Source organism: Punica granatum, chromosome 1 (genome assembly GCF_007655135.1).
Source record: "Punica granatum isolate Tunisia-2019 chromosome 1, ASM765513v2, whole genome shotgun sequence".
Lineage (NCBI taxonomy): Eukaryota > Viridiplantae > Streptophyta > Magnoliopsida > Myrtales > Lythraceae > Punica > Punica granatum.
Genome location: NC_045127.1, coordinates 55,213,056 through 55,240,270, shown reverse-complemented (window position 1 = coordinate 55,240,270; position 27,215 = coordinate 55,213,056). Strand labels below are relative to the sequence as shown.

Sequence of the window (27,215 nt, the reverse complement as noted above, 5' to 3'; positions counted from 1 at the left end):
TAGTGGCTCGCCCAAAGGTCTGCTCGGTGCTGACCTCAAGCTCAGCTGCGGCCTAGAGAGGGGTCATGTGTCCTGGAGTCTTCCTTTGCAGGGCTCCGAGCTAGGTGCTGGTCCGTGGAGGTTTTAGGGCTCTGGGGTTCGAATCAGGGTTTCGCAAGGCGGGTTGTTGCGGTTTTGACCGGGGGAGCTCCCTGTTTCGTGGCTCGAATAAGTTCGGTCTAGGCTCATTGCTTGTCAACCGCAGTAAGTTTGAATGGAGGCTCCGGCAACGGCAAAGGCGATTTATAGTCTACAGTTTTAACTGTGTTATGCTAGTAGATCTGTAGCTTGCACGAGCTGACTGGTTTTTTTTACCATTGTATATAGGAAAATACTTCTTCCTCCTATTGATTCGGATGATGAGCTAGCATGCCTACTCCCTCACATTAATTAATTGCCCTCGATTGTGTCAATAATTACAAAATTGCCACTTGCATTTTCGGAGGTTTGACTTCGGCACAAATGTCATTACTCTAGTATTTAGTGGGTCTTTTATGTGTTTTGTTTATGGTGGGGATTTATTATATGTATATGTTGCTGAGTCTGTGTATTTTATTGACTATGAAAGAAATGGACTCTTCATAAAAAGGAAAATAAAAAGATTCTTGCAAGATAGTGTCTTATTATTTGTTAAGCATCCTAAAAAATGTAAGTTTAGGAAACTCTCAACTCTAGCAACGCTCACATATTTTGTATGATAAAAAAAAGAGTATGAAATGGGTCAGGAAATAGGACATTGAATATCCAAACGTTAAACGAATGTCAGATAGAAATCATATGGAACAGCTTATTATAATAACGAATAAATACAGTTTCAATTTGCCAACGAGTAAACAAACAAGTACATATATTTTCACAAGTAAAATGCAGTTTGGCCTCAACTTTTGAACTTAGTGGCAAAGTGCCCTCTAACCTTCAAAATTTTGCAATATGCTGCCCCCCTTCTTTAAAAAGAAGCAAAGTACAACTCAAGCTACTATCTGACCACTTTTTTTTTGCCAAAAATTAATTTATCATTAATTTGAATTTCAAATTTTAAAACATAATCTCAAAAATTGAAAAAGTAGATAAAAAGAAACAAAAGAACTTAAGAGAGATCAACTACCGTTAAAAAGAAACAAAAGAACTCAAGAGAGATCAACTGCCGGTGGCAAGGCGACTAGCCACCACCTCCCCCTTCCCTGCTCAAATCTCTCTCGCTTAAAGATCCTTGCTCTTCTCCGATTTTTTCATGTAAATATGATTCAGTTCAATCTATGTCTATTTACGATTCGGACTTTTTGGATTCATACTTCGGTTAACAGATTAACCAAAACCCTCGCAATAAGGGCTACTTTGTTTAGTTGTCTCCCCGTAGCATATTGTGCCTACTTTAGCTTGGTTAGGTTAAATAAGGAAATGACATTCGTGCATAAGCTCTTGATCCTCTATAATAAAGTCTGCAATTTTCGTATTCTGCCCGTGGGTGAGAGTGTTAGTGTTATTTTGTTCGTGGATGGTTGCAGAGAGATTTAGAGAGGAAAAAAAAAAAACTCTCTTTTCCATTCAAGATTCAGGATTTCTTCCTTTAATATCATATTTTAAATTTTAAATTATTTTTAAAAACTGAAGTAAATAAATAAATAATAAATTGATGTTTGGTCAGAAAAAATGATCGGAAAAGTACCTGGAGTGCACTTTGTTGAGTTTTAAATAGGTTAAGCGAAAAGTCAGGAGGCACTTTTATCATTAGGCTCAAAGTTGGGTACAAACCATATTTAACTCTACTTTCACACGCTCTGACATATTTGTTTCTGCATTGTAAGTTGACAATAAGTCATTCACATACGACCAAAATTGGCTTAGTACGTATATATCTTGCATATAAGTATTTTATACATTTGCTTATACAAATTGAGATGCACATGTCTCCAACCAGACACTTAACCATAGAACATTCACTTGACAAAAACAAAAATGTTTGGAACCCCGAAGTATATGTGTATGTATATATATATATATATAACTATGCATTCCTTCCTATCATCCCTAGTTTGTACAAGTAGGGAGTTCTGAAAGTTCCCATTTTATTCTATACTAATAATAATCAGCAGTTGATCCCACATGCCTCGATATCTGGTCCAGTCACTCTGGTCGTAAAGGGGTCGATCCGAACCCAGAGGAGGGAGAAGATGGATGCTAGCAGGATGGACCATACAACCACGATGGTGGGAGTTCGGTTCTGCTGTCCCATCAGACCCTTGAGGAACGGGTAGAGATGAATGATCACCCAAAAGGCGAAGAACAGTTTCCCGAAGAGCGGGCCCCAGGATTGGTACCCGCTGTTGATGGCGTAGGAGATCCCTGCCACCACCCCGACTATGTTTATGATGAGGAGGGTCGTGGGTGGAATCAGCAGAGTCGTCCACTTGAACATGTAGAGCTCTGCAAAGTCTCCATCCTCGTCCGATGCTTTTGAGGTCACAGTGAAGTTCGTGTCAATCCCAGCGAGTACTTTAAGGAGGCCTTGGAAGACGGCAAAGAGATGGGAAGAAACGCCTCCAATAACCCAGAATTGCTCGTTTCTCCACCACTCATCAATGCCAACCCCACTCCACCTCATCTCAAGGATACCGGTTGCAAAGATTGACAGGAAGAGAGATATGAACCATATACTTGCAATGTTACTTATCTGCAGCAGGAATATCAAAACTACTAACCATCACAAACAGCTTAATATAAGAAACCCAAAAAGGAAAGAAAGAAAGAAAGAATGGGACCTAGTTCTTAAGATATCTTGTACACAAGAGTCGACTTCTGTTCATATCTCAATATCTATCTGCAAGTGCAATATATGCATGGCAAGTCAAAGAACAAACCTGTGGGATGATGAACTTGTTTGTCAGCAGACAGACGGCAGGCAAGGTACAATACATCAGAAGTGGGATAGCAGTAACTGGATAAATGGTTGTGTTCACATATGCAAACCTCTCGAGCCACTTCAACCTTCCACCATATCCATACCAAATGGGACAGTGCCGGCTCAGAAGAATTTCAACGGAACCAAGAGCCCATCGAAGCACCTGGTTGAGGCGATCGGAAAGGTTAATGGGAGCAGAACCCTTGAAGGCGGGTCGTTTAGGCATACAGTAGATTGATCGCCACCCACGGGCATGCATCTTGAATCCCGTGAGAATATCCTCTGTAACTGAACCATAAATCCAACCAATCTGCAGGTACAGAAAGACGCATTGGGCCCTTTTAAGAGTTGAGTAGTAATAGCAAGAGACTACAACAAGAGAATGAATTAATATTGGATAATAGACCTCAGTTCCCCAGTCAGTCTTGTCCTCATAACCACAGCTGATGACATGAATGGCCTCCTTAAGAAGGGTCTCTGGAGTTGCAGATTGAGGAACACCACCATTCTCCATGAGTGTGGAGGCGACAAAGACAGCAGACTGCCCGAACCTCTTCTCAAGGGTCATTTGAGACATCAAGAGAGTCTTCTCATCATCAAACCCGGCACCTTTTACAAACACAGGCAAAAGGAATTCAAGTATATTAAAAAAGGACTGAGAAATTCTTATTCTATATACTTCCTTTGGTTTTCCTCCTTAAATTTTTATATGTCATGAGTTTACAAATAAATACATACCTTCCACGCCCTCTTCTATATCCTCAAGGCTGAAGATAGGTACAGTGGGGTCCATGTGTTTTCCAGATTTTTTCTTGTCCGAGCCTTTCTTACTCGAGTTCGAACTCTTCTTCCGAGAGTCACCACACAAAGAAGATAGGACTCCTGGCTTCTTGTGCTTTGGTTTAACTGGAGGTTCATAGCCATATAAGGCTGTTCTACTGAAGACACAGCCTGTTCCGACATAAACTGGACCTTGAATTCCATCTAAACCTCTCAAGTTTATCTAACATCGACAATAAATATAAGGAGTCAGCACCAGTATATTGAGATATAAAATGCCAAATCATTAAGGGAAGAACTTCAGAACTCATGCATTAGAGATGGAGCACTTACATCGAAGAAGACAGTGTTGCGATTGGCATAACGATCATTCCTATCAATACCATCAAATCTCTGCGGAAATTGTACATAACAAACTTGTTTTCCAAGGTTTGGATCCATAAGGAAGCACATTGCTTCTCTCAAGGCCTTGCAGTTATTGACGTAATGATCACAATCAAGATTCAACAAGAAAGGCCCATTGGTGAGGACAGCAGACACGCGAACCTGATTTGAAGACAAAGACTTCCTTAGATATAAGATGAGCCTTGAATGAAGCACTTTTGACACAAAAAAGAGAGACTAGGCCTGAATGAATTAAGGAAGATAGAATATAATCAGCTGAGCCACCCACCAGAGCATTCATAGCACCTGCTTTCTTGTGATGTTGGAAGCCAGGACGCTTTTCACGAGAAACATAGACCAAACGCGGCAGCTCATTACCCTCAGCATCGAGTCCTCCACTTTGCCCCAAGAAAACCTGCAAATGATGGAAGATACGTTTATTTTGATGCAAAGTACTACAACTCAAATCGGAAGAATCTGATACGACAAAGCATGAATTATCTTTGCATAAACCACTGGACATGGCAGTATCAGTTTGAGCAGGAAAGAACAGAGGCACATAATCTTTTCGAAACCACCAACGCACTAAGGATTGAACATACAACTGCAACGTTAATCAACATCATTGAGGATTTGATATGGTCCATTTACTTTGGGTGGACTATAAACAGAAAGATGGTGGAAATTGCATTCACCTGGATCATTCCAGGATGATCTCTGGTATTATTTCCAGGCCATGGAGTACCATCTTGCATGATCCATCCTTCCTCAGGAACCTTCTGTGCCTTGGCAACAAGTCCGTTGACACGAACTTTAAATTCTTCATATTCTCTCTGTCAAGATGATGAAGCAGTAGAATAAACAAGATGGACTATGAAATGAAGAAAAGCAGCGTAAGCATACTTCCAAACTAAGTCCTTGCCTTCATAGCACGCCGATCTTTGACGAATGATGGCTGAACTTTATCTTTCAAATAATCAATCTTCTGAGTAAAGTACCATTCAGGGGCTCGAGGCTCAATACTGTACTTCTTGCAGAAGGGAACCCACTTTCTTGCGAATTCTGATGTCTCAGATAGGGCTTCAAAAGTCAACATTGCAGCTCCATCATCTGAGACGTAGCAGGAGACCTTGTCCACTGGGTAGTCCACTGCAAGGATGGAAAGCACAGTATTGGCCGTTACAAGAGGTGGTTCCTTCAGTGGATCCACAGTACTGACGAAAATGTCGACAGCAGCTAACTGTGAAGGCTCTCCCTCTCTGTCATATCTGTTGAACACGAGCTCCAAATTACTCAATTTATAAAGAACCAAAATCAGACCAAGGGAATGAAGCAAATAAAAGAACTCGTTACTAGTCAATCCATAGACTGGAACAGAATCTTTATCCCACCTCAGTGCAAGCCTGTCGAGATATGTTTCGCGATTCACAGGGAACCACTTTGGGAACTGATCAAGTATCCAGGAGATTGCAAACCATATCTCACATATTACGGAGACCAACCACAGGGCATAGGCATTGGGCACGGGGTTAGTAATTCGATAGTGCAAGAAAATGCTGAGGATAACGAGCCGCAGAATTATGACCATCCTGTATGGGTTTATTCTTGAAGATGGGATAGACACTTTCCTCGAGAGTGGTTGCCTAGCTTCATCATTCCTGCAAGAGGCCCCCAGAATAATGATTGAATAAAGGAAACCACAAGAGATGAAAGTGCAGATGGACATTTCATATTACAGAAAGGCGGTTAGTAATCACGAGAAATGATAAACTTCATCATGCAGGAGCTGCTCACAGTAAAGAGTCGTCCACAAGTACATCAGTGCTGGCATCAATATCTCCGCCTCCCCTTTCAGAAGTAGCCTGACCCGTGCTCATTGGGATGACATTTTTCTCCTGTTTCATTTTCCACCCTTCAACTCTTTCTTTCCATGCAACACTGCTTAGTCCTCCTGAGGAACCAAACTCCCTTGCGGGATCCACAACCCTGATGTTTGCTGCAACCAGTAAATCATGCCTTGTATGAGAGACCCACCACAGTATGAATAGAGACATTGGCATGAAGAGTTAAGATCAGTCATCCATGGGTGAAGATGAAAATGCTAATCACCAGCAGCTCGAGGAGACGCCACAGACAGGTGCTCAGGTGAAGCAGCAGATAGCTCTCCAGAAACCTGAATATGGACCGAGGATGCCTCAGTTGAATTTTGATTCGGCGCCAATGGAAAGGAAAACAGGAACTACATCAGCCTAATTAACTGACCTCCTGTCCGCTGGTAAGTCGAGGAATCTGGTTGTGAGGCACTTCCTTGTCATAACTGGGAGCAGCAGCTTCCTCATTTTGCCCATATGCCACATGCCAGCTCAGCATGCGTTCCGCAATCTTCTGCTTTTGGATTTGAGTTTCTGAGGAGTAATTGAAATCACTCCTGCCATCATCAGCATCAGCATCCTCTTCTTGGTCCCCAAGAATAGCAGGGCTTCCTAGATTCAACAGAATAAAAACCTTATATATATATATATATATATATATATATATGCATACTAAAGATGAGATAAATGCCACACCAACTAAGACTTGTAACCATATGATTTCCCCGTTAAGGGTTCAGGACGATCAATTGATCAAACAATGGTCCAATTCTGTTGTTATAGCAGAAAGGTGGTGGTACACAGGGGGACAACAGAGTTTCTGTTCTGACAAATACAAACCTTTGTGTCTCCTGTACCGAGTTTTGCATTGAGGGCAAGACTGATTCCCGTCCTTGCGCTCATACTCATAGCAAGGCCTGCAGACCGGAAATGCACAGACATCGCAAGCAACAAAGGGCTCACCATCCACAGCTGTGCCGACACTATCACTGCAGATCTGGCAAACTTGACCACCACCCAGAGCCTTCATGGGCTTTTCCTGCGCAAAAAATTCCACAAAATTCAAAATTTCCGAAAGGAAGTAATCTATCCGCAGGCAAAAAATGGCTCAAAAGTTGCAAAAGTAAGCAATTCAGAAATGGAAAGAAATTTCCAGGACTTGCTGAAGCATGATCAATTGTGCTGCTTACCCCGGATTCGCCTTCTGACTCCATGGGAAGCGGTACCCGTTGCTCAGCAAGCTGCAAAGGAGGAAGGATCAGACGAATGATCAAGTCTCAGAGAAATGTTCGCCTGATCAATAACAGAAGGGCTCTCAAATGCTAAATGAAAGAGTGCTCTAAGCTGTTAGCGAGAAAGAGTGGTAATAAGTTTCAGCGGTGTAACTCACCTCAAAGTCCCGATTTTTAAGCCCCCTAAACTAAATTGGGAGCTGCAGCTGCTGCAACAGGAAGAGGAGAGACAACTGAATGAACACCCACAGACGAGAAGAGAAGAGAAGAGAAGAGAAGAGACGAGTGATTGATCCGGAACTGGGAATCTGCGTCCAAGCACATGGGACTGAAATTGACCTTACCTCAGTTCACTTGTCAGTCACACCTCATAAACAAGCGAAGGGCAATGAAGCTCTCTCTCCCTCTCCCTTGCTCTCTCTCTCTCTCTCTCTCTCTCTCTCGCTGTCGCTTAATATAAGCAAAGCGCTCTTCTCTCACTAATTAGCTCATCAAATTAGTCTCTCTCTCTCTCTCTCTCTCTCTCTCTCTCTCTCTCTCTGGAAATAATAATAGCTGTAATCTGCATTTCAGTAGAAGATTAGGAGAAAATGGGTTCCAGTTCCAAGTAACGAAAGCGACAGGAAGGAGCAGCTGTTAAAGGCGAGATTAGACTGCCCGCCGACAGTCTCAGGGACAGTAAAAAATAAGAAGATCACAGATCACTCAGCTCTCCTCCTCCAGACTCTTCTTCTTTACCTTCCACTGATGCATCCAGTCCTCCTCTTCAGCTGGTTAGTTACCCAGATCCAACAGAAAAGATGAGGCTTTGAATAAAATTAAATTAATAAACGACAAATTATTATTTTTATATTAATTAATGCAGAGTTTCTGCTCTCTAGCTTAGACTATTTTTAGATTTGGATAAATTGAAGCTGAAGAAGATAGAAGGAGAAGCGGAGGTGGAAGGAAGTAGCGAGAACAAAATAAATAAATAAATAAATGAAAGTGAAAAAACATAAGATAACATCCAGCTGGACGAGGACGAGGACGAGGACGAGGAAGCTAACAAACAAACAAACAAACATCCTGGTCCGACACGTTAACGGTGAATTACTTAACACTGGATGCAACCTGGCTCATACGCCCTGATAGAGAGAGAGAGAGAGAGAGAGAGAGAGAGAGAGAGAGAGGGAGACCGCGTGGGTCCCATAACTGTTCAGTTAGCAAATCATGCACCCGGGTGTATGCACCTTTACACGGATTGGGTCAGATCAGAAGGAGACTATATATTTTTTTGGGTAAATTACCAAAAAAAATACAAACTTTGCACTTTCTATCAATTTTAGCACAAACTATTTTTTTTATCACAGAAATTCACGAACTTTTAATTTCCTATCACGTTTAGCACAAAGCGGCAAGACCTGTCAATTTAAACAGAATTGTCCGATGTGGCACTTTAACGGTCGTGATGTGGCTAACGTCGGCTGACGTGGATTCCCGCCATTACCCTATTGATGAAATTACGTGTTGCCCCTCACCCTCTTCTTCTATTTGTCTAATGGGGTTTGGCAAAAAGGAGATTTCACCTCCTCTCCATTTAGGGTTGAAAATCGCAAGTAAAAGGAAACAGGGGAGAAAACAAGGTAAAAGCTTTTTGGAGCTTAAAGCTAACCGTGCAGAGTTGTACGAGGAGAAGCATACGCGTGGAATGTTTGTTCAGCTGTGGTCTGGATTTGTGGTCCCATTATCCAAGTGACTGGTTGTTGAGCTCTTGCTTTGTCAGGTAGAAGACCTGTTGGTGTCCTTTTGTTTACAGGTGATCCCTTGCTTCGATGAAGTTGATTTTTTTTTTCGTTTTGTTTGAGTTTGTTGAGGCCAACAGAGTCACTGTGTTACTTTTTGGTTGATTACTTTAATAAAAAGTATCTTTTTATTTTTCATTTTTAATGGTGTTTTTGCATGTTGCCTTTATTCATACATAGGATGGATTCAGCTTTTGTGCTCCTATTACATCATGGTGGGAAAATGGTTTTGCTACCTGAGATCCATTATGTGGGTGGTGAACTCATCTCATCAGAAGAGGATTACGATCGAATGTCGCGAGTTGAGCTCAAAAACACACTAGAGTCCTTAAATTACAGGGAACCCATTAAAATGTGGTACCATGTGCCAAAGCAATGTATGTCTTATGGATTGGTTGAGATAAAGTCTGATCGTGAAGTTATGAAGATGGCTGAACTAGGGGTACAACATGGGTGTGTTCATGTATATGTAGAAGCAGATAAGAAAAGTGACAATTTGCATCTTCATGTTCAGGGTCTTCATGAAGGGTCTGATCAGGGTGGTGAGAAAGGGAACGAGGTTAGGGATACTGATTTTGAAGCTAATGATTATGATGAATCTGTAGGTAATGAATTTGAATGTGATGAGTTGTCAAATGATGGGGATGATGAATATATTGCAGCCTTAGCAAACTTGAGGAATTATAGGTTGAGAAAGAGTAAAGGTGAAAGTTCTAGTGGAGGTTTTGAGCAGGTTGAGAGGGAAGGATTACATGATGTGCAGTTTGAAGGGGAAGGATTACATGATGTGCAGGTTATGGAGGCAACTGAAGAAGAACCACCAGTAGAAGCTCATAGTGATTATGCTTTGTCCAATGATGAAGTGATGACACCAGAGAATAGTGAAGACGAAGGTAAGAAAACGAAGAGAACAAATAAGGGAAAGCCTTACACGGGCAAAGGAGATGATGAATTTTGCCTTAAGATGAGGTTTGAATCGTCACAGCAATTCAGGCAAGCTGTGCAAGATTATGCAGTTAAGAATGGGAAGTCTATTCGATGGGTCAGGTCTGGTGTGAAGAAGGCAGAGGCTAGGTGTGCAAAGAACTGTCCATGGAAAATATATGGTAGACAGACTCAGAGGAAAGATGCATTTGTGGTGACGATTTATGATCCAGAGCATAGGTGCTATAGATCTGCAAGGAATAGGCAAGCTTCATTGGAATGGCTTGCAAATCATTACTTGGAGAGGTTTAGGCAAAACCCAGATTGGAGTATTACAGAAATGATGAATGACCTTGATGTGAAATTTGCTTTAAAAGTCACAAAAATTGTCTGTTATAGAGCTAGGGCAAAGGCTCTTACTATCATCAGATGGTCATTGGGTGAGCATTACAATTTACTGCCATCTTATATTGCAGAACTGAAGAGGGTAAATAGAGACAGTTTGTTTGATATGATGGTTGAGAGGAATGTTCCTGAATCAGCTGCTATATTCAAGAGGTTCTATGTGGGCTTTGAAGGGCTGAAACAAGGATTTCTGAATGGTTGCAGGCCTGTGATTAGCCTAGACGGATGCTTCCTTAAGACACATCTTGGTGGACAATTGCTTAGTGCAATTGGTAGGGATGGGAATAATCAGATGTTCCCAATAGCTTGGGCTGTGGTTGAAGGGGAAAATGAAGACTCATGGAGGTGGTTTCTCCATAGGCTTACTTATGATTTGGGCATTTCAGATGGATTTGGTTGGACAATGTTGAGTGATCAACAGAAGGTAATAATTGCATATTTATTTTCAATTATCTCTATCAGCATATATGGAATATTAATCTGATATGTTTTTTCTTCTCTCTTGTAGGGACTTCAAAATGCAGTGAGAGCATATATGCCTAATGTCGAGCACAGGTTTTGTGCAAGGCACCTCTATGCAAATTGGAAGAAGAATAATAAGATTACATATGCATTGACGAACCTCTTTTGGAAGGCTGTCAAGTGCCCAACAGCAGCTGAATTTAATGAAGTCATGAATCAAATGAAGGTACATTCCCAAAAAGCTCATGATAACTTTAAGGCAGTTGGACTAGAGAAGTTCTGCATGCATAAAATCAGCATTTGGCCCAAGTGTGAGGTAGTTGACAATAACATGTCTGAATGCTTTAATGCATATATACTGAATGCAAGGACAAAACCAATAATAGACATGTTAGAGGATATAAGGAGGGTCGTGATGAAAAGACTGGCGGATAAGAGGAAGATGATATTGAAATGCAATGACACCATATGTCCTAGGGTGAGGAAGAAGCTCGAAGAGAATAAGCTCATTAGTGCGTTATGCACACCCACACATGCTGGACGTGAGGTATTTGAGGTGGTATATAGAGATGACACTTATGGTGTGGAGCTCAAAAATAGGACTTGCGGGTGTAGAATGTGGGATCTTACAGGAATACCTTGTCCTCATGCCATTGCAGGCATTCATTGGTTGGGAAAGGATGCAGAGGATTTTGTTGATGATTGTTACACCAAGAACACCTATCTAAAGGCATATGATCAGCTTCTACAGCCACTAAATGGGAAAAAAATGTGGGAAAAGGTCGAGAGTGAACCTATATTACCTCCAATAGTTAGAAGGCAAATAGGGAGACCAAAAAAGGCCAGAAAAAAGGATAAAAGTGAGAAGGATAACGGGAAAGGTAATCCCAACAAATTGTCCAAGAAAGGAGTTGAGATGAAGTGTAGTTTGTGCCATGAATATGGACACAACAAAAAGACATGCAAAGACAAGGGAAGAGCACAAGAACCAGCAGTACCAGCTCAGGTAATATGCTTTTCTCTCATAACATTAACATAGCTACCATAAATAATATGCTTACCTCTCTTAACCAACATCCCCAGCTCATGTAATATGCTATCCCTCTTAATCAGATCAAGAAGAGGGGAAGGCCACACAAGAATTCTTCAAGTTAGATGGCTTCAGGTCAGGTGCAATCAAATCAGGTGGTTCCAGGACAGATGGCCCAAGGACCATCAAAGCTACCTGTAAGTATTATTTTAGTAAGTTTTATTTCAATGGTACTGTTATTGTTTAACTAACATTGAACCATGTCAATTATAGGTTAGAAGAAAGCAACAAAGATCCTCTTATGAGGCTTTAGTTCACAAGGAGAAAGCACAAGCAGTAAAGGGATATGGAGTTACAATTGGGACAGAAACAGGAATTACATTTGTTCATGTAAGGTCATATGAGTTCTATCACTTTAAATGGTGCTTATGGAATAAGAGAAACACATTTCACATTTTTCGTGTAGATGCCTGGTGAACAAGTAAGAATTTGCCATCAAGGGAGATTGGGAGGACAGTTTTCCCATAAGTAAAAGCAGCAGAATATGAGCCAGCAGCAGCAGCAGTAATTCTAGCACCAGCAGAAACAGTAAAATCTGTGGCAACAGCAATAGCATGTTTCGCAGCAACAACATGTCCCGCAATAGCAACAACAGCATGTCTCGCTTTTGAATGTTCCTTTTTTGTGGATATGTTCCTTTTTTGTGGGTTATTCTAAGTAGAATGGATAGGATAGTGCATGAATGATGATGGATGTTAACCTCCATTTCACCAGCCTAATTGAGAGTGTAATGGACGTGGACATCCATTATATTTGCCACATATTACATGAATATTGCAAGTTCTTCTTTAGATAACTGTGTGAAACTCAAACGTATGGGAATATAGGTATCTTACTGTTATCTTGTTATTCATTTCAACAGCAACTTATGCTTTAGATGTGTATTTTTGTGCTTTTGAATGATCATTGCTAGATGGGAATGGACAAAAGAAGAAGAGAACAATTTGACTACATATAGGACATTGTCATTGAACAATCAAGGGGTTACACCAAATTCGAATCCGAAACAGACAACTAACAAACCAACTGGTCTAGTTTTTCCTCCACCAAATAACAAACCATAGAATGAAATACATAGAAAGCATAACACCATGCAGACACTGCACTTCATCTTATCAGGTAGCCCCAAGTCCTGCAAAATCCCCTAATTCAGGTAGCTCAAACTTCAGTTTGCAAAGTCCCCCAATTCAGATAGCCCCAAGTCCTGCAAAATCCCCCAATTCAGGTAGCCCAAACTTCAGTTTGCAAAGTCCCCTAATTCAGGTAGCCCCAAGTCCTGCAAAATCCCCAATTCAGGTAACCCAAACTTCAGTTTGCAAAGTCCCCCAATTCAGGTAGAGCTGTCTCAGTAGCTCCCACAATTTTCCTGTCAACTTGCCATCTTGACCGCAAAAGAGCTGTTTCGTTGCAGAAGAAAAAAGAGCAAACGGGAAAAACCAGCTCACCTCAAGTGTTTTACCATCAGGGGCAATGTCCCTGTCGTGGAAACACCACCAATCTACGCCGAGTTTGTTAATGAACTCAAAGTTCACCCTCACTGGCATTAACCACAAGAATTATGATTAGAAACTACTACTACAAATCATCTTTTAATAATTAGCACAATGTCATGGATCATCACGCTGTGAGACAAATCTCTCTCATCTTGCATCAACGTGATTGATAATATCCCAGAAGTTTTGACCAAAGTCTAGAACAATTTAACACAACATAAAAAATAGCATCCTTACTTATCCTTACCTCTCTGCTATGTGCAGCAAATCACTTCTCCGCCCAGCGATTTCTTGCAAAATCGACACATGCCATAAACTCGCATCTCTGATATCTACCGTGGACCTCAAATTCGTGTGTTTTGTGCCCTAATTCCATCAAAATATCACATGCCCAACCTGAATTTCCTTTCTTCGTAATGATCTTCGAAGACAATTTGTTTTCTCCCCTATTTCCTTTTACCTGCGATTTTAAACCCTAAATGGAGAGGAGGTGAAATCTCCATTTTGCCAAACCCCATCAGACAAATAGAAGAAGAGGGTGAGGGGCAACACGTAATTTCATCAATAGGGTAATGGAGGGAATCCACGTCAGCCGACGTTAGCCACATCACGACCGTTAAACTGCCACATCGGACAATTCTGTTTAAATTGATAGGTCTGGCCGCTTTGTGCTAAATGTAATAGGAAATTAAAAGTTCGTGAATTTCTGTGATAAAAAAAATAGTTTGTGCTAAAATTGATAGAAAGTGCAAAGTTTGTATTTTTTTTGGTAATTTACCCTATTTTTTTTGTTTTTTGTTGTAATAAAATAATAAAATAAATAGGGGCATTACATAGAGTGGGGTTGTTTTTGACCTCAGCGACACGAGGGCTGGCTGTGGAATGTAGGCCCATGGAATAGTAAAGCCCTTTATTCAGCTCAGCCCAATCATTGATTTGGGCCAGAGGAAGCCGTCGTTCAGCCTTATTACTATTGCATGATCCCTTCCCTTCCCTTTCCTTCCGGCAATTTGTTTCCTCCCCCCCTCTCTCTCTCTCTCTCTCTCTCGCTCTCCGCGGCACCAAGCCCAGCCAGCCAGTCTGCGGGGAATAAGCAGCACGGCAGGCAGCAGCTAATTAATGGCGTCTTTCGGTTCTCTCAAATCGCATATATGGGACAGAGAAGAAAGAAAACAGTGCGCTTCTCTCTCTCTCTTCCCCAATCCTTCCCGCCATTTGCAGCTCCTGAAGGCTGATGGTGATATTTGATTGCTTCTTGCAGGCAATACCAAGCGCACATCCGAGGGCTCAATGCTTACGACCGGCACAAGAAATTCCTCAATGATTACGGTTCGTCGTTTGGTCATTTTATTCCTTGTTGCGACTTAATTTACTGTCGAATTGGTTTTGCTTTGAGATTGAGTCTCCTCTCGTGTCTGGCTGTTCCTTCTCTGTTGGACTTCTCGAGCCTATTTTATGATGCTTATAACTCGAACGTGGTCGGGGATTCTGGCTGGTTTACTGATACAGTATCCTTTGGCTTCCTGCATCATTCTTGAATCACTTGAATTTTTCTTCTTCCCCGAACTCCTAGTTTTGGCATCTTACTGTCGGGACCTCTTGAAGATTGATATTTCTGACAGGCTGCTGTTTGTTCTCAAATGACAAAATAAGATTATGACAAGGTTTTCCAAAAATTCCTTTCTTCTATATTTGCTATCGAACTATTAACCTAATTATGTTTACTCTTTCGTTTGATATGGAACTTGAATTTTCTGATGGATAAGACCCGTCAAGAGAAAGCAAAAACTGGATAGCAGGAAAAGCACAAATACTGAGCCAATATCTTGTGTTATACTGTTGTCCTATATCAAGAGGATGATGAACAGTCCCCTCCTATAAGTTAGGATGGGGGCTACTATCATCCTTACATTCTCCTTTATGACTGAACGAGTTCTACTGCCGATTGAAGGCTTTCCATATTTTGCACCTTTAGTTGTCTTGTGAGTCATCATAGCTCAATAGCAGAAACCAAGTTAGAATTTTCTGCCTTGTGCCTGTAATTCCCCCCCCCCCCCTTTTCATGAGATTGCTCTTTATTAAACTTAGTGAAACTTTACGAATACAAGAGCCACCACACTAGGCCACTACACCACAGACTCAAAACAACAGAACCCACTCGAATATCCCAGCGGCACGAAGGCCAAAGAAAATTGAGCACGCAGGCCAAAGAACATGGAGACTAATTTCTTTGTTTTTTTCATAAATCTCTTTAGAAATGAGTTGAAATGTTAAAAAAACCGATTAGAATGGGTTGAGATGGAGAAAAGTTATTACAGGCTGCCTTGTAATTGCCAATGGTCATGGGATCAGGCTACTAGGGTACTCCAATAGGCTTAAGATCATGTATGAATAAGTAACATTCCATTAGAGAGTTCATATTATTGACTTTCGGGTGTAAGGTGGCGAACTGTACCTAGTGCTAGAGAGGCTTCTAAACAATCTGCTATACGTATTATGGAGTTTGAAACACCTTATCCCGTGGTGTGGATGGCTGAATTACAAATATTATGCTGGATAATTAATTATGGAATGCATATTGTCAATTAGAGGAGGGTGCATAAGAACCATAATCCATTAGTTGGTTGATACTAGCAAGCTGAACTTAAGCTATTCTAGGAATTCAGTTTGGTTCAATTTATGATATTATAAATAAATAAAAATTGTATGATAAAATTGTATAAAATTCACTATTGATTTCTTTCTTTAGATTTCTACTCGTAGCTACAATATCAACGTCTAAGAAAAATAAGCTGTCCAATGCTTAGATTTATATGACTGGATGTGGATGGGCTTGCATTCTCTTGGTGCTTTGCTTATGAAACTTAATTACCTTTAAAAATGTGGAAAAAGTATTACAGATGAAGGCAATTTTAAAGGGGCTTTAACTGTTGAAAATCTAATACATTATTTGTCAATATTTTCTGTCCTCCTCATCATAAAAGACCTTTTTGTCCCGGTGAGATTGGACACCAAGAAAGATTGCAAGTAGTAAAGAATTTATTTGCATGTTCATGGTGTCCTATAGAAAATGGATGGTGGACAATCCCCTTCTGGAAGGTTGAAGGGGGCTACAATTATCCTCACATGCACTTTATATTCAAATTTAGCTTAGAAAATTTGAAACCAGCTTTTACGTGTTTGCTTTAAAATCGTAATGCAGTGGCCCTTTGCATGCACTGGTCATGAAAAGATTCTTATGTGAGCACTTGCTTTTTTCTGCAGTTAGTTTCTATGGGAAAGATAAAGATGCCCGGGTTAGCCTTCCGGTCAAAACAGACCAGGACACCCTTAGAGAAGGATACAGGTTTGTTCATTTACTCCATTGGTAATCATGGCATTTCACATTCTTGTGTGTTTTTTTTTTTTAATTTTTTTTATGGGCGTTGATTGCAATTTAACCATATAGTCAATGGCCATATTCCTTTAATACATGTTTTAAGTACTATGATGTGAAAGGAAGAAGAATGCAATAGAATGCTGCTATTATATCCCCATTCTTATGTGTATCTTTTGGGCATTAATTGCAATTTAACCATATAGTCAATGGCAATATTCCTTTAATACATGTTTTAAGTACTATGATGTGAAAGGAAGAAGAATGCAACAATAGAATGCTGCTATTATATCCCCATTCTTATGTTTATCTTTTGGGCAATGATTACAATCAGATCATATTCAATGGACGTATCCCCTTCATACTTGTTTTTAGTACTGTGATTTGAAAGGGAGAAGTATATAAGAGAGCGCTTCTGCTGGGTTGGGCATGTCCAACGAAGACCTTGATACATACTTTTTATATTGCGGTATCTTATTTTTTAAAGAGAGACATGCCATTTTGAAATCATCCATTGTAACATAGTGGTTGTTATGTTGCATCGCACTATCCATAGTCACCCATAACAGAGCCTTCTTCACCCTTCTGCTGACCCCTTGATTCAAGGAAAAACCTAGTAGCCTGTATTTTTTGGCTATCCGAAAATGTTTAGTTGTTATTTCAGAGAATGAAAAGATAAAAAGAGAGAATGAAGACTGGGGAAAAAAACAAAAAGACTGCTGATTATAATATACATGAAAATGAGAAAAAAACTGCTGAAATTAATGTAGTTACAACAAAAACTTGTAGGTATGGAGACTGCAAGGTTTGTTTGCTCTTTTTCTTTCATGAAAGGGTAGAAGTAAAATGATTGAAAATGATATATCAGGAGGTATTTATTTGTGGAGAGGACAAAGTAGTGGGGAGGGATAATATCCAGCCTGTGAATCAAGTCATAGGAGCCGAGGCTCCTATCTTGCTCATGTTTAGCAAGGTTCATAATTTTCCCATGTACTAGATTTAACTGTCGTAAGAAGATATGTTTATTTCAGACAGAGAGGCAGGAAATTTTCGGCAGACATGCCAAATATGCTGAGAACCTTTGTTAAAGCTTTTTAATGACGATAAAAGTGGATTGTAGCATAATTGCAACACATTATTTAAAGTTATTACTTATCAGAAAGAAGACTAATTACTAAGAAGATTACTACATCCAAATAACCTTGTTGTATTAGGACAGATATAAACATCAAGAATTTTTGTGCATGCTAACTCTTTTTTTTTTTTTTTTGGGGGGATAACGAGGGTGTTTGGGCTTAGCCCGACTAATCCCATTGTGTATGCTAACTTTGATTTACCTTTTCCTATTCTTTTCTTCTTACATACCTGAAAATTTGTTTAAGCTTGTTCTCATGTCCCTATACCTATGTTACTTTGTCAAGGTTTATACGGACTGAAGAAGATGATAAGGATTCATCTTGGGAACAAAGACTGGTGAAGCGTTACTATGACAAACTTTTCAAAGAGTATCCTTTCTTAGGGACAAAGCGTGTTATCTATGGTAAACATTTTCCTCCAAGTAAAAAGGAATGTTCTATCAATTTCTCATAGTATTTCTCTGTATCACCTTAACAACCTTGAAGATACTGCATAGCTGACATGACAAAGTATAAAACTGGCAAGGTACGTTGGTTTTTTTTGTTGATAACATATTCCCCCCCTTTGCTTCAGTCAGACGTATATTTTAATGCCATCAAGAATCTCTAGCAAGAGTTTGATTGTCACTATTCCTCTATGCTCGAAAAATTATGAATTTAGAGGATACTAAGCTTTTGGAAGATCAATTCAATAAATAGTTATTGAGGATTGATGCTTAGTTCAGTGCATGAAGCATATTGAGGATTGATGCTTAGATCAGTGCATGGAGCTTTTTTTAATTTACTTGCAGAAATATGTGCCCATCTTTCATGTTATTCCAAAAATATACACTTTTATATGTTCCTCCTTACATTGCCATGGTGCATTTCACGAGTTGGTTCCTTCCTCTTTTTGCTCTTCATTAGATTGGTCTAAGATGGAGGATAGAGAAAGAAGTCATATCTGGCAAAGGTAATCAATATCACCAGCTTGTTATGCAATGCCCTTGATTATTTCCTTATGTGCATAAATAACACAAAGCGCACTCGAAACGGGACATTAGCACGGACTGATATTATGTATTTTGAGTCTTCGCAAAATTTGAAACAAGAAGAAGAAGATGGTTCAGAGTTGACTTTGAACTTTGCCAGGGCAGTTCGTATGTGGCAACAAGCATTGCGATGAGACATATGGACTTGCAAGCTATGAGGCAAGTGTGATTGCCGATATTTAATTGTCAAATTGAAGTCATCATAATGTATCATGATTATGAAATAAAAAATATTAGACTGCTTTCTTAGGACTTTCATGTGTTTCCATTAGATTAGTTCTTTCAGCTTGCAGAATTTCATGGTTTCATCTAAACCCTGTTTCTGGCTTCTGTACTGCAGGTGAACTTTTCTTATTTTGAAGCTGGAGAAAGCAAGCAAGCCTTGGTGAAACTTTTAGCCTGTGAGAGGTCAGACAAGTAGCCTTATATGTACTCTGAAACTGTGGAAATCAATAATCTATGGTCAGTTGTGGAGTCAGGATCTTAGTGAATGAATGTATCACAGCAAGTTTCCTCTGGATAGCATAATTAAGAAATCAATAATGTGTGGTCAGTGATGGAGTCGAGACCTTACTGGATGAATGGATCCACTTAGTGAATTCCCTCTAGGTAGCGTAATTGAGAGACTGTTTCTTGGCGACTTCTCTTAGGTTCTCTTTAGACGAGAGGTTTCATGGCAGCAAGTTAAATAGTCAACAAAAAACAAACTCCAAGGTTTCATAGGAGTTCTGGGGTTTTCAAGAGATTGAGGAGCCCGGGGAATAGTTTAAGTGCTTTTCATGATTTTTTGCTTTGCATTTCATTAATGAACCTGTGGACTCTGAGGATTATTCCATCCATATTTGACCCTTAGTTTGTTTCGTTGACTATTTACCTTAGATGCGCAGACAAGCTTCATTATAGAAAAAGGAAAGAGAAGGAACAACTCAAGAGGAGGGAGAGAGAGAGATCTGAGAAAGGGGTGAAACATGAGCGCAAGAGAAAGAGGTGCCAAATTTACCTAGCCTACTTCTAAATTGGTTCTAAATTTGTTCTCCGTGCATCGCATGAACTCTGAGTTGTTTCTTTCAGGGAGCAATCCAGGAGTGATGATAGTGATTGTGAAGGCGAGGAAAGCGATGAACGAAGCAGAAAAGGTATTCGATGTTCTTCTCTTGGCAATTTCATATAAATATTCTGCGAAGTGATAGGCAGATCAGCTGATATGTAGTCTTGTTCTGAGAATATTTTGATTGTTTCCAGTTTGCTATGTCTCACCTCAATTGACAATTACGAAACTGGCACACTTGTGTTTCCCTTTTTTTGCCCACAAGACTCCCCTCTCCCTTGCTGGGAATTACAAGAAATAGCTGAGTGAATTTGCAATTGCTCTGTAGGTTGAAAATGGAAACTTTATTTTTTTTTTCTCCTACAAGAAATGTAGTGGAATTGGACGTGGGAAGTGTGTTTGGATCTACTGTATTTCTTGTTATTAGTGGGATGAATGAAGCTGTTAAGACTTTTCATGTTGTCTAAACTATACATCTACAGGGAAAGATGCTCCAAGTGTAAGTGGCAGTCGCAAGGCCGATGACAAGGATGACTTTGACAAATATCTACAGGGGATGTTTCCATGAGAGTATTGGGATGGGATGTCATCCGCTGCTCTTGTAAATGAAGCCATAAATCATTTTTTTCTTGGGAAAAATTTTAAGGTTTTGACTTGAGGGTGTATCAAGAAGACGATATCTCGATCATACTCAAATATGTATTTACCTAAACCAAAAGTAATCTTTCCTCCATTGTTTGCCGGTTCAGAAATATGAAGAGTCCATGTGTATATAATATAGGCTTCACTTGTAAGCTCCTAAACTAAACGGCATGTTGTTTTCATGCATCTCTCATCTGAAAAAGGATCATCCAAAGCTTTCTGCAGGCGAACCTTTTTTTTTTTTTTTTTTGGCAGGGAAAAAGAACTGGAGCTGTTCTCAAGGGGAGCTTACGCTTAATCTTATTCCCACCAGCATCATTATTTTGTCAAGAAGGTATTAGATATTTTTGTATTTATAATGTAGTATATATTTTATATATTGTTGGGTTAGGTGGTTTTTGTTCTGTTCTGTTCTGTTTTCTTTATTTTTATTTTTCTTTTTATGATATTATTTCAGAAAGCTGTTGGAGTTTACCTTTTTAACCGGACGGCCTTCAAATTTATTTTTTGTTGAGTTTGTTTATAAAATGATGTTTGAAGCATTACATTACACCAAGAAAAATTGTCTTTCAGCCAAATAATAATAATAATAATAAGGAAAATTCTAATATGATGCGTTATCACGGCGGTACATTGGCATCACAATTTAATTGTTTAGTACTTCAATTCAAGTATTTAGTACTTTTATTATTTGAAATGAACTATATAAAACACTAAATACTTGAACTGAAATGATAAATGCTTGAACGAAAAGTGAAAATAATGCTTATAAAAAAGTAAAAATAATAGACAGACAGTTATATTAATTATGAATATTTAAAGTACAAAATATAGTCAATAGTTTTTTCTTTCTAACATGACATCAGACCGGACCCTCTTGTTCGTGAAATTATTATGCTTATGATTTATCAATTCGTTATAATTTCTAAGAGGTAGGGTTTGATGAGTTTAAGTGCCATGTCTTAGTGGGTTTGTCTAACATAATAAGAAATCACAGTAACACGTTGGTACTTAAGTCTAAAATTTTAGTATCTAAATTAAAGTTTTTAGTATTTTTTTAATTTTTATTTTGAACGTTTAGTATTTCATTTAAAATGTTTAATATTTTATATAGTCAAACGTGTTACCTTTATCTTTTTTTTTTCTCTTAAAATTTCCCTCAGTTTTCTTTTTCATTTAAAACTTAATTAATGATGAGACTTTGGGAAAAGGGAAAATAACGATACGAGACTTGTGCAAAGGGTGAATTTATTTATTAGTTGAGAGAGATTTTATTATAATTGAATTGTAAGTTTGGAACCAATCGACATTTGGTTTGATCCTTTTGAAAAAGTCGGGACGGGGGGGAAGGAAACGGGACATAGACACAATCATCTTATCCGCCGCCGACATACTCACAGAAAAACACAATTTCTTTGTCTTTTTTCTTTTTTCTTTCTTTCTTGCTTTGCAAGTGAATTTTATCCTTCTTTGCTTCGGCTTTTCCTTTTTTTTCTTCTCTCTCTTTTTTTTTTTGTTGGCAGTTGTCCCTTCGCTTTCCCAAAGTAGTTTTTTTTTTCTTTTATGAGTAAAATGATAAACAACAGTAATAACAACTTTGCTGTCGGGACAACGGAGTCATAGTAGCTAGAGGGGGGCAAGTGCTCCCTTGAAATTTGTGTCTCATTTAATTTTTCCCATAAATTACATTTTTCTTGAGATTTTGTCCCATAAATTACAATTTTTTTAAAGATTTTATCCCCGTTGAAACAACATGAATGCATTACGTTGGAAAAACATATATGCATTATAGATGTCTTTTGCGAAAGAAAATCCCATTATCCCTACTTGTCGCTCCCCACTACATAATATTTGAATTCTCATATTCAATCGCAGACATATCAGACAAACTGAATAATCAGTGCAAATACAGATCTCGTCAGTGTAGTATCATGTAAAAGCAAGTATACCCCAAGCTCATGCGAAAAGCGTACTTTTAACAAATATTTTGATACAAATGCATAGAGGGAATTTGAATCGTGATTTTGAGATTACTAAATCACATGGCAATAAGGTTGTCAATAATTAGTTTAGACCATCACTTTGATGGTTTTCCCGAAGTAGTGTCGGTTGTGGTACGTTGTTTTTTGTTTGTCAATAATTAGTTTAGACCATCGCAAACATATTGCTTATGTACATGCCTATATGCCAGTCCAATTGAATAATAATTATAAAAAAATTTCCAGCTACGAGGAACAACTCTGGTTCTGGACAAGAGAAAAGCGAAAGCCGAAGACATTCATTCCTAGATAGATGGAGAACCTCCCATAACAACAACAACAACAACAACAACAAAAAAAAGGAACGTCCCGGATAATGCAGTGGCATAACTTCATTGCAAACCTGAAGGAAGTTTGAATTGGTTTCAATCATAATTTCGCTAGGCCCAGTTTGATCATATTCTTTTGAAATGGTCCAATTGATTAAAAAGATCAACAAATTATAGAATAGAATTAAAAAAAGAAGAAGACAGAATTAAAAAATGAAGGCCAGCTCTTAAAAAAATTAAAAATGAAGGCCAGCTCCTCTCCATGTTCTTGGTTAATTATTGAAAGTTCATGGATTCAGTGATAGGTGAGGTGAAGCACGCGCAAATCATAAAACCAAACAAATTTCAAATAAATAAATCAAAAAAATTCTCATAAAAGCGCACAAAACAAGCAATGTATTATATATATATATATATACACGCTCTTTGGTTTTGGTTAGGAATCACTGATCACCAATGGTTTCTTATATAAGAGGAATTTCCTCCCCACTCTCACTTCATCATCATCACCATCATCATCGTGATGATTTTCCTTCTGTATTTTCTTTTCATCCATTCATTCATCTCCACTATTATAGTGTACATACATATATATATATATATATATATAGTTAAAAGGAAGAAGAAATGTATTTCTTTATTTTCTTTATTTTTTTTGGGTAAAAAAAGAAGAAGTTATATGCAGTTACAGGAAAAAAAAAATGAAAACAATAACGAGGGAGGGGGGTGGGGGTGGAACAAATTATATTATATTTATAATTAATTAAAATTATTTATATGGGTCCGGCGTCGGTCTCTCAATAAGGTCAAGGTTGCAGGCAACAGGCAGGAGGGAGAGGACTGAGGCAGTGGCTGACTGGCTGGGGATGCCGATGATGGAGTCGTCGAGGATTTGACCTTCCCTTTATTCATATTCATCTTCATCTTCTTCTTCATCTTCGTATCCTACAACAGCTCCACAGAAAAGAAAAGGAGGTTCTTGTCTCTCCCCTCCACTCCTCTCCTCTCCTACTTTTGTCTGGCTTACTTTGCTGATCATCATCTCATCGCCATTCCTTCGACTAGATTCAGCTTTTTTTTCCTTTGTTTTTTATTTTTATTTTTTATTTTTCTACCCTCGAACATTAAGAATGTTCAGCCTCCAACTAAATTTGCTGCTGCTCTGCTCGCCGGAATGTGGATCTCTTCTAACTCGTACTTCTTCATCTTGCTTTTTGATCGTCCTCCGTTGGGAGTAATTCGCTCGCTCCGTTGTCTGTTTCAGTGCTGCAGGCAGCTAACTGTTTGTGTCGTTAGAGCTTGATCTCTGAAGAGGGGCAGTTAAAAGTTGTGCATTGGTCTAGTAGTGTAGTGTGCCCAATCTCACATGGGACGTGACGGGACAGCTTCGTGTTCCTTGTCTTCTTTGTTGTAGTGTAGGATGATTTTTTTTTTGGGTGGGAAATGGAAAAAAAAAAAAAAAAAAAAAAACTCCTCAAATTCCTTTGCTCAACTGTTTTACTCTCAAATGTCCTTCGGGGGAGTCCTTTCCCCGAGTTCTTTCTGATGGCTCCCCTCTATAACTTTATATATACAACTCATCAAATTGCAATGCTGCAGTCTTTCCCTTGTCTTGTCGAGGAGTCGGGGACTGTCCCGCTTGTATATCCACTGGGAATGGGATGCATGCTTCATATGGTTTCTAATATGCATAGTATTGCCATAATTGGAATGAAAATAGTCCAAGTCTGGCTGCCATCTTTTTCGTTCTGTTCTACTCTTTCGAGCTAAGATTGAATGTAGTTGTTGTTGACAATTCAGCACCCTGTTCTTGCAGAGGTCTTGAACGATGCCCGGAAGGTCTGAAAATATAGATCAGCAGCTAGAACAAGGTCGGCAGATCAGGTTTCACCCCTCCGGATGCTCCCAGCCTTCGTGGGGAAACAACATTTCTTTCACCAATGGAGGTAATTATGACTAATATTAAATATAAGGGGGCAAAATAACCAGTTAAAACAAAATTTGTTGGCTTCCTAATGTCTACTGTTTATATCAGGAAACCTTACGAGGTGTTCACTAGTCGTATGATAAAGGATGCTTGCTTCTTTTAGGAATAATACGAGAGAGATTCCATTTAGTTTCTAAATATTGGTGACTTCCTCTTGTGGAAAAGAAAGGAGCTAACAAGCAAAATATGTGGTATAATAGCTGTCCATTTCATTCTTCTCCATAGTGTTTAATTCTGCATCATATATAACGTTGATTCCAAGTACTTATCCAAAGACCAAAAGAAAAACAACATTGACTCCAAGTCACTTTAAGAAGATGGTTGCACTTTGGACTTCATATCTTTCTGTTCCATTGATCATTTGCTATCGGATTTCTTGACTTTCCTTAGACCATGTGATGCTGAACATTAACACCGATTCTCCTGGTTGGAGTTGGTTCCCATCAACAGAATTAGAGGCAGAGAAAATTGGTGTACAATTCCGTATCGCCTTATCATTGTCGATGTTGTAGTATTATGTGCGGGGAACACTGACATCTTAAAATTGTTCCAGCTTCAAAGTGGACCTCAATGTCTGAACAACTCCAGATGAATTCTCCGATGGAGCTCGTTGGTCACACAGTTGTAGGCTCTCTCTCTCTCTCTCTGTCTCTCTCATATACGTGTCCATTCTCGGTCATTCAAAGCACACTTGGACATCAGATGATGCAGTCAACAAACACTTCATCCTCAAAATAGGCTCTTCAAGGCTTTCTCTTTATTTTCTTGCAGTTCCTGAGTTCTTTTCAATTGCAGGTTCTAACTTCGTCTCTCTATTCAGATCGGCAATATGGAGGTCTACTGAGTTCTTCTGGAGCAGGAACTATGGTATAACTCTGCAACATCACATTCCCTATTTCAAAGCAGTTCATTGCTTGTTAGATAACTTGTTTTTCACAACGAGAACAACAATGAAGTGTCACACAATACATGGGCTCCTCCTCGACCTCACTCTTCCAACATCCTTTGCATGCTAAACTCTTAATGAGAAACCTGAAGTTGTTATTTTGTTATATTAGGTCCCACAGTTATATGGAGTGCAGCATGCTAGAATACCATTGCCCTTTGAAATGGAGGAAGAACCTGTCTATGTAAACCCCAAGCAGTATCATGGTATATTGCGGCGGAGGCAATCTCGTGCTAAGGCTGAGCTTGAGCAGAAGGTCATGAAAGTTAGAAAGGTAATGTTTCGTTCCGTACTTTGCATGTTCATCAATGCTTTGACAAAAATATCTTGGTTTAATTAATTTGTTACCATTAGGAAATATATATATATATACACATCTAGTTTGATATCAAATGTTAAAGAGTAATTCCCGCATAGGTAGTGTAGCTTCAAAAGGAAGTCTTGGAATCATAGGACAATTATTGTGGGGCCTAAAAATCAAGTATTGACATTTTATTTTTTCGAATTTCACCTGTTCTTTTGCTTCTCTGACCAGGACGACTTTATTTAGGGTATCTACCTTTTAATTTCCATCTCGGGGTCATTGACATTTGAATGCTAGAGCATGACCTTCACTTTTTCTACAGCCATATCTCCATGAGTCTCGGCACCGGCATGCTATGAGAAGGCCAAGGGGTTCGGGGGGCCGTTTTCTTAACACTAAGAAGCTTGATAGTGATGGATCCCCTGTCTCATCTGAAAAGGGCATGAACTCCACTACTAACGACAATGTTGGCAAGAAGGCAAATGTGCCGCCAGCTAAGAGGGGGTCCCCATGGGACCCCCAGTAAGTGACATCTCTGGAGATGTGGGTCCTAGCCCATCGCCTCAGTTGAACGCCTAGCTCATGGGCTGGCTCTCTTCAGCAGGCAAAGTTGAGAGGAAGGTTTATCTCTGCTCTGAGGTTGGGGCGACCCTTAAAGCATTCCCCATCAGAGGTCATTCTCCGGCAACTCATTCTTGGCTTTGGTTACTTGCAACTCAGTATGATGATGGATGAGGGTTCACACTGAGTTGGTTTTGTTCATTATCTGTTTGAAGTATCTTTTAATCTAAAATGTGTCTGGTGAAAAAAATGACTTTGGCTTGTGCTTGTGCTTGTGAAAATTATTCCGGCAAGGAGTGTTTTTCTGGTGTTCGTTAGGAGTCATGGGAAACCTTGATTAAAGCGTTGTTTCATGTGAACTAGTCTCTCGGGATTTGCTTCCTTACTTTGTACTCTGGGTTTTGCCCTCATTGCAAACCATTTTCCAGTAATTCTGTTAGCCGTAGAGGTGGTACAGCTGCATACTTCATTCGATTGATGTTCCTTTTTATGCATTGCTACCATTCGTAAAAA

General features: G+C 39.3%; 4 protein-coding genes across 7 annotated transcripts; 3 read left to right on the top strand and 1 right to left on the bottom strand.

Annotated features, from left to right (window-relative positions):
- Positions 1-1,864: 1,864 nt before the first annotated feature.
- LOC116192084 (cellulose synthase A catalytic subunit 3 [UDP-forming]-like) lies at positions 1,865-7,991 on the bottom strand. Of its 4 annotated transcripts, none has more exons than XM_031520511.1 (16): positions 7,550-7,991; positions 7,364-7,438; positions 7,164-7,214; positions 6,814-7,012; positions 6,365-6,585; positions 6,212-6,275; positions 5,897-6,098; positions 5,494-5,760; positions 5,025-5,370; positions 4,798-4,935; positions 4,392-4,517; positions 4,052-4,264; positions 3,677-3,941; positions 3,345-3,547; positions 2,898-3,248; positions 2,126-2,710 (listed from the first exon to the last, which is right to left on the bottom strand). In XM_031520511.1, exons 3-16 carry the CDS (start codon positions 7,185-7,187, stop codon positions 2,126-2,128), a joined length of 3,204 nt encoding a protein of 1,067 aa, XP_031376371.1. In that variant the 5' UTR covers positions 7,188-7,214; positions 7,364-7,438; positions 7,550-7,991. The 4 variants fall into 4 exon arrangements, with proteins under 4 accessions (XP_031376373.1, XP_031376371.1, XP_031376372.1 ...); XM_031520512.1 differs by having other exon boundaries at positions 7,364-7,411; XM_031520510.1 differs by having other exon boundaries at positions 7,364-7,414; positions 7,550-7,990.
- A 1,862-nt stretch (positions 7,992-9,853) lies between these two features.
- Positions 9,854-12,088, top strand: LOC116207857. The gene is made up of 4 exons (XM_031540976.1): positions 9,854-10,742; positions 10,827-11,661; positions 11,894-12,007; positions 12,084-12,088. The coding sequence occupies exons 1-4, from the start codon at positions 9,855-9,857 to the stop codon at positions 12,086-12,088; spliced, it is 1,842 nt and encodes a 613-aa protein (XP_031396836.1). The 5' UTR covers position 9,854.
- A 2,268-nt stretch (positions 12,089-14,356) lies between these two features.
- LOC116192086 (protein FRA10AC1) lies at positions 14,357-20,826 on the top strand. The gene is made up of 11 exons (XM_031520514.1): positions 14,357-14,538; positions 14,625-14,692; positions 16,628-16,709; positions 18,161-18,244; positions 18,362-18,401; positions 18,782-18,827; positions 19,007-19,065; positions 19,247-19,314; positions 19,786-19,893; positions 19,978-20,042; positions 20,437-20,826. Exons 1-11 carry the CDS (start codon positions 14,483-14,485, stop codon positions 20,520-20,522), a joined length of 762 nt encoding a protein of 253 aa, XP_031376374.1. The 5' UTR covers positions 14,357-14,482; the 3' UTR covers positions 20,523-20,826.
- Positions 20,827-23,645: 2,819 nt separating this feature from the next.
- LOC116192087 (nuclear transcription factor Y subunit A-9-like) lies at positions 23,646-27,141 on the top strand. Its single transcript, XM_031520516.1, has 6 exons — positions 23,646-23,879; positions 24,721-24,850; positions 25,445-25,515; positions 25,687-25,758; positions 25,950-26,111; positions 26,464-27,141. The coding sequence occupies exons 2-6, from the start codon at positions 24,733-24,735 to the stop codon at positions 26,665-26,667; spliced, it is 627 nt and encodes a 208-aa protein (XP_031376376.1). The 5' UTR covers positions 23,646-23,879; positions 24,721-24,732; the 3' UTR covers positions 26,668-27,141.
- Positions 27,142-27,215: the final 74 nt, after the last annotated feature.